The sequence below is a fragment of the Carya illinoinensis genome, chromosome 10 (assembly GCF_018687715.1).
Source record: "Carya illinoinensis cultivar Pawnee chromosome 10, C.illinoinensisPawnee_v1, whole genome shotgun sequence".
Lineage (NCBI taxonomy): Eukaryota > Viridiplantae > Streptophyta > Magnoliopsida > Fagales > Juglandaceae > Carya > Carya illinoinensis.
The window spans coordinates 22387468-22394660 of record NC_056761.1 but is presented as its reverse complement, the minus strand read 5'-3'; the positions used below and the strand labels follow the sequence as shown (position 1 = coordinate 22394660).

Below are 7193 nucleotides of genomic sequence, written 5' to 3'. Positions count from 1 at the left end.
TGCTGGGTAAGTAGTACTGGTAGTGCACCCAGTGCTGCACCTTGACGGAATGGATTCCCAACTCATGGCCACAGGCGGAATCAGGTCCAAAAGACTGCTAACTTAGCACACGAGGAGTAACAGTGTGCTATGGCCAATGAAAGTGAAAAGAAAGAATGGATGCATGTTAAGAAAGGATGCATGTATGTATGGAAAGGTTGAATGTATGAATGTACGTAAGTAAGAAAAGATAAACGCACGAATGTAAGTATGTATTTTTTTTTATTTATTTTTTTTTAAAGAAGAGTGAGCAATCACATGTCCAATAGTGATGCCCGCCCAAGTTTATTAATAAAACCCTCACTTATGGCGGAGGAAAACCGTGGTAACAAAAAAACATCTGTAAACAAAACAAAAAGAAACACTAACAAAAAAAAAAAACAAACGAACCTTAACAACAACGTATAGAAGGAATCCCTAATAAATCTAACCGAATCAAGCCTCTGAGAACCCGAGGCATGGAAGAAGTATTAGAATAATCTGAAGAAACTCCAACCGCACCAGCTTTAGCCAACCAGTCCGCTACTTTGTTACCCTCTCGTAGGACATGTTGGAATTTACAATTAATGGAATGGGCTAAAACAACAATTTCATCCCAATAATCCTCCAAATACCAAACCCCACAATGACCTCTATGCCACCACGAAATAATCACCATAGAGTCAACCTCTACTATTACATTAGAAAGATGGAGAGAAGTGCACTCCCGCAGACCATATAAGAGAGCAAGGAGTTCTGCTTTATTATTAGAACCCATACCACTAGGAGAGGCAAAGGCTTTCACTAGTTGTCCAGTAGCATGGCGAATAACACCACCCGTACCACAAGAGCCCGGGTTCCCAAGACTACTACCATTTGTGTTCAATTTAAACCATCCTAATGGGGATTTATGCCACTGCACCACTTTACAAGTCCTTTCTTTTAAAGGCATTGGTCTAATGCATAAAGCCTCCAGGATCATACCATCAAAGCGAGATAAAGTATGAAACTTTTCACCCATCAGACCAAGCGATCGAACCCAAAAAGATATTGACTTAATAACCATATCATAGGATTCTAAAGAACCCTCCATTCGTGCTAGACATCTTTGCCTCCAAAGTCTCCAAGTAATAATGACAGGCATGAGGCCCACAATATACCCCACCTGAGAAGATGACTTAGCACGTCGGAACCAAGAGGAAACATGTTGTTCCCAATTTCTACCCATTGGTAACCCAAAAAGATTAGAGAATGTTAACCAAATTTTTCTTGGAAAATCGCCCTCAAATAGAACATGATTTATGTCCTCATAGTGACCAACACAGCAACAATCACATTTGGAGACAATAGGGATACCAACTCGACGTAGCCTATCATCAACACTCAAAGCCTTATGCCAAGCCTTCCCGAAAAGAATAGACATTTTTAGAGGAAGACTATTATGCCAAATCCAAGAATGCCATTCAAAAGAAGTGCCTCTGACTCTAATACACTGTCATGCAGACTGAACAGAAAACAACCCTTCCTCTGATTGGGTCCAGACAAGAACATCCTTACCCGAATTAGGACCGGATAAGGAGACAAGGATATCATCAACATTCTCTAATCCCACTAAATTTTCAAGCAAGTTCACATCCCATCCATCAGACAACCGGCATTCTTTGATTTTTATCAAAGGTTGACCCACAAGAGGCAATTCATTTATCAAAGGACCATTATCCCGCCATTTATCATACCAAAAATAAATATCTCCTTCTTTAACTCTCCATTTAGAACTATTCAAAACCAAAGGAATACAGCGAGCAATATGTATGTATGTATGCATGAATGTACGTAAAAAGATCAATGCATAAAAAGACTCTTCAAAAAATGAAGGCAGTGATGCGTGGGGAATTGTTTTAAAGAAGAAAGCATGTTTTAAAAAAAAACCCCACCTCGCAACGTTTTCAAACGAAAAGAAAGATGTATGCGTGCTAAGTATTATGTATGTACGGAATGATAAATGCATGACTGGAAATCTATGTTATTATAGTTTAATGGTATGAAGTAATGCTTACAAGTCATCAACTCATTTTAGTTTTTATGTGTGCCCTCCCAGGCACAAGATGAGCATGATAGGTTAAGACAGACATAGCCAAAGGGGAAGGGCACAAAGGCCTAGGTAAGATGTTGTATACGAGAAACTTTAATTATGAAAGTTTAATGTTTTCCGCTATAATTTTTAATTAAGAAAATGAATTTTATTTATAGCATTGAGTCTTTTGTATCCTGGCATGAATGGAAAAGAAATTTTAAAAGAATCGTAATTCTTATCGATTTTTATCAAAATCGAACTGAAAAGGTCCCACCACAAGGACGGGCGTTACACTGAAGGTCTGGGCGCTGAGGCTGCAAGGCACGGGCTGGAACTATGCTCTGGATGGCATGCCTCGTGGGCATGCCACCTGCCTTGCCTGCAAAGCACTGACTGACATAGGTAGCTGGGATGTCCTAGGCGTACCATGGCATGTCTATGCGTCTAACATAAGTGTGCCATGGCAATCGACCATGGCATGCTAGCGATGTTGTTAAGAGCATGCCATGGCGAGGGCCATGACATGTCCTTAGAGCTATTAGGGGCATGCCATGGCACACCTGTGGGCTTGTTGATGGGCGACTGGGCACGCTAATGGTGCTGGACATGCTGGTGGTTCATGGGGCCACCGGGGCATGTCAAGGCATGACCTGTAGGGTTGTCATGGGATGTCAACAGTAGTGTCAATTGAAAGATGTGAGCCATCTTGCAATTGACTTGTGCCATTCCCACAATCTTCCAAGGGTCTGCACTAGACCCCTAGAGAAGTCCTCTAAAGCTAGGCTCGACCCTATATGTGGCCCAATCTCAAATGTCCATGCATGTTTAGGACCTTGTCCTAGGACGATTTTTGTTGGGGTCTTGATAGTTCTCCACTAGCTACTACATCAACCAATTGCCTACTTTGATTGAAGTGACTACGTCTTATTCTTAAACATATTTAGTACATAGTTCGCATTTTTGCCTTCACCGTATGGCACCCACTAGCTTTAGGTGCAACCCTGCTCCAGTATCATTTCCTTCTAGGAACCATTCGAGGTTTGATGACTATATTTCATTGACCTATGAGCTACTGCTCTATTTTAGACACTCCTGAGTGGATTGAAAAATTCCAATATGGCATTCCTCATCCTAGAAATTGGGGTCGTGACAAAATTTTTAATGACTCTTTCCTTTTAAAAACATTTCACAAGCCCAATGCATGTGATATGGACTATGATATCTTGCTCTTTTCATAAAACATGTTACCCATGTATGTCAAGACTTGATGAAAACCATACATCACATAGTTATGTGCAACCATATACATTCCACATTATGGCTTGAAAATATTAGAATATGCGACCATGTTCTCATTCAATTAAATATTGACATTTAACAAACAAACTAGGAACAAAGCAATTGCGTTACCTCATATACTATGCATGGCCGAAGCATGCAAGCCTTCATATGCATGGATATTCATTTAGTTTATGAACTTGGAACTTCTAACATATACTTGGTAATGCATCAAACATAGTCATGGCCAAAACATACAGGAAATTGTATACATAATATTCAATCTTTACGTGAACTTGGAATCTTTTGATACATTTGATTATGCATCACTAATAAAGACACCCATGGCCGAATCATGCATGTGAATATACATACGAATATTAAATCATTTCATAAACTTAAAACTTCTAACAAATTTGGTTAGGCATCAAATATCAACAAGTGCATCATAACATGTGAATCTGAGTGCTAAGTGTAGTATATATCATTATTCATTTGCATGGTGAAAATTGAATAGCAATTAATCAATCAACATATAACATAATAACAAGTACTCAAAAAAACTGATTACATGACATGATAAAGTGTCATAAAATCCAATACGATGAAGCAAGTTTACGTATTATATACTTGTAATATTCGAGAGTAAGTTAAAGGTCTACTTACAAAAAAGTCCAATATCCTACAATTAGCAAGCTGAAAATATAGTTTCATATTCATTAGAATTGATCATTTAAAACCATAATTTGTGTGTGAGTGAGTGTCGTGTTCTTGGCTTATGAAGCTTATCTTCAAGACAAGAAATAGTCTCCAACTATTCGGATTCCCTTCCTCATGTCTAAAACTTTCATGAAACCAAAACCCTAGTACAAACAAGTGCTTAGGCCATGGCCCTTCTTTCTCTCAAAGATATTATATTCGTAATCTTAAAGTAAATGAGATTTGGATCTTCATTCCTTTGAAAAGAAAATCTAACTATGCAACGGTGTGTGTGTGTGTGTGTGTGCTCATGTGGAAAACTTCATCAAATCTAAAAGTCCCTTTCTTTCCGTGATCCTCTGTGTGTGTTTGAGAATGTGTTCATAAAAATCTCATGGAACCCAAAACTTCCTCCCTTTGTCCATGTGTGAGGTGTAAGAAAAGAGGGTGTTTGGTTTCTCACCTTGCATAGCTTTCCTTTGTAGATGGTGTCTTTGGCTTGGCATGCACTTAGAATCGTGTTTGAATGAAAAGATAGTGGCTTGGGTGGTGTTTGAATTGAGAGAAAGTGATGGAAATGGATAGAAAATGAGATGGCCAAATGACTCGAAACTTCACCAAGTGACCAATGACCTCAAGGTTTTTGGCTCCTCCCCTTATATAGGCATGTGATCCTTCTTGAAAAGCTAAAGCTCTTTTGCATGGAAGCCATTTGGCATCCAAACCGTGTGTCTCTTCCCCTCTCCATCATTGGATTATGTTGAGAACCAAATACAAATTTTTGGACAAATGGTGTGGCTTCTTAAGAACCAAAACCCTATCTCCCTCTTTTACCCTTTATCTTGTGTCTTGATTTATTTTACCTAGTGGCAAAAGAGTCCTTCTTCCAACCAAGATCTTCTTCAATCTTCTACAAGTGTGCATGTGTGTCATACGGCGTGTGGAGTGTGTGTTAGTTTTAGCGGCTGAAATGCTCTTCTCTTTCCTAAGAAGATCTTTCATCTTCTAATGTCTTAGACGTGGTATGATTGGCTATGGTGGGTGGCAATGCACAAGTCCCATTGCCATCCACCTCAAGTGTGCTTCTCACAATATTCTTCTAGAAGCTCTTAGACGCATAGGTCCTCCCTTTTCATGCAAGATTTTTCCCTTTCCCAAGGCTGCATTCTTTCCTTTTTCATCATTTCATTGTGCATGCATGACACTTGGTCAAATCTTTTAGAAACCAAATCCTCCGCTAGGGTTGTAATGCCCTTTTTGTTTCTTGGCTTGCCTAGGCGCCCCTTCCCTATGTGTCCATTTTCTTTCTAGAAGCTCTACCTAACTACTGACTTGTGTCTAAAAGTTTATTTCTATAAACAAGACTCTCTGCATGCATGACAAGTGCCAAAAAGGTAGGTAGAAGTCCTAGGGTAGGCGTGTGGGGCTCCAAACCCTAAATTCTCTCACCTCCCTTCCCTCACATTACATCTAGGTTAATTTACTCCTAGTGTGAGTCTCAATAGATGACAAATGGCACTAAGGAATTGGTTGGGCATGTGCCCTAAGTCCTCTAGGGTTTCTAAACACTAAATTACTATAGAGGCCAAACTTGCATGGGCCTTGTGGGCCTCCCTTGTGGGCTTAGATGCCTAATGCATCAAATTCAAGGTTTCTAAATGGGTTTCACCACCTTGCATGGCCCAACTGTCATGTACAAACCTACAATAAAATAAGCTCAAGGGCTTATCTTAGTCTGGGTCATCACGCATTTATTGATAAATCATAAATTACTTATCAAGGTCTAAGTTAGAGGCCAACGTACAAACTGTCCGAGTTTGGAAAATCGTAGAACAAGTTTATACTAAGTTAGGATGTAAGCTTCTAAGGAAGATGTTCACAATCAAAATGGTTCAACAATTGATATTTACAAAAATACCCCTAAACTTTTCAAAATTGCCAATAAGGCCCTAAATTTTTACTATTTTACAAATGAGCCACAAATTTAATCAAATCTCGTAAACCTTGTATTTTTTATGTTCTAAAACCATCTATACCTTTAGAATTTTAAGAATCAAACTGTGACAATGCTAATCACACCCAACCTGTGGCATGCATTCCATTAATACCTAAGTGTGATTTCAACTAATTAACCCCTATGGATGCTTGTGTACCTCATTTCAACAAGTGCCATGAATACTACGAACCTTACTGAAAAATTAGAAACTTAAGTTTAGCTCATGCAAGTTCATTCCAACACTTAAACATGACTTAAGACCTCAATCACCATTAAGTCATTCATTAAGCATGCATGATGTTTCTAGCTTTATCTACTAAGAGATGTTTTAAAAACTTAATCATATCATGCATTTTCCCTTTTATCCCAATCACAAAAATTTTCTAAATGCACATTATTCAAACCGAGGTAAATTAATCAAAACTTCCATAAGGTACACATAAACTAGTCAAAACCATGCATGCTTTAGATGATTAGCACAAGATAGAATTAACACCTGTTATGGCATGCTTCCAACTTTGAAAGAAACCATAAAAATTTATTCTAAGAAATTTATGAAGCATATGAAATTATACTGAGACATGCCATAACTACAAATTGAACTCAAAGTAATCAAATGCAAACAATATCTCTCAATTAACCCAGTTTTGAATTTAGCATGCTAACCTCATTTAAACTCAATCAAAGTCCATTCTCATGGCATAATTTAAAACCCAACATGATATGTTAATACTAAACAAAGATTAGGGCAAGGGTACTTACAAAATTCGTGGCCCATAGAACTCCCAAACACACTTCACTCAAGAACACTCACACAACTCACTCGGTTTCACTCTTTTGCATACTAAGAGTAGAAAAGCTCTCAAGGAGTCAAGAGAAGGCTTGGATGAGAGGTATGGAAAAATGAGAGTGTGTTGAGGGTATTTATAGGGTTCAAGAGGAAAGGGGGACGTTGGCCTTGGCTGAAGGAGGGCTTGGTAACTGGTTGAGTGGGCGGTGGAGTGTGGTGGTGAGATTTCCAGCTTGTGTCATCATTTGTGCAGGTTGTTACCCAGATGACCAACACAAGAGAGGGCGTGAATTGAATTGTATTTAAAAAAAAAATAATTATAAATCACATATATAATA

The 7193-nt window shown here is 38.6% G+C and overlaps 1 protein-coding gene across 1 annotated transcript; it reads right to left on the bottom strand.

Moving 5' to 3' along the window:
* Window positions 1–430: 430 nt before the first annotated feature.
* On the bottom strand, window positions 431–1441 carry LOC122278558. Its single transcript, XM_043088737.1, has one exon. It carries the CDS (start codon window positions 1439–1441, stop codon window positions 431–433), a length of 1011 nt encoding a protein of 336 aa, XP_042944671.1.
* Window positions 1442–7193: the final 5752 nt, after the last annotated feature.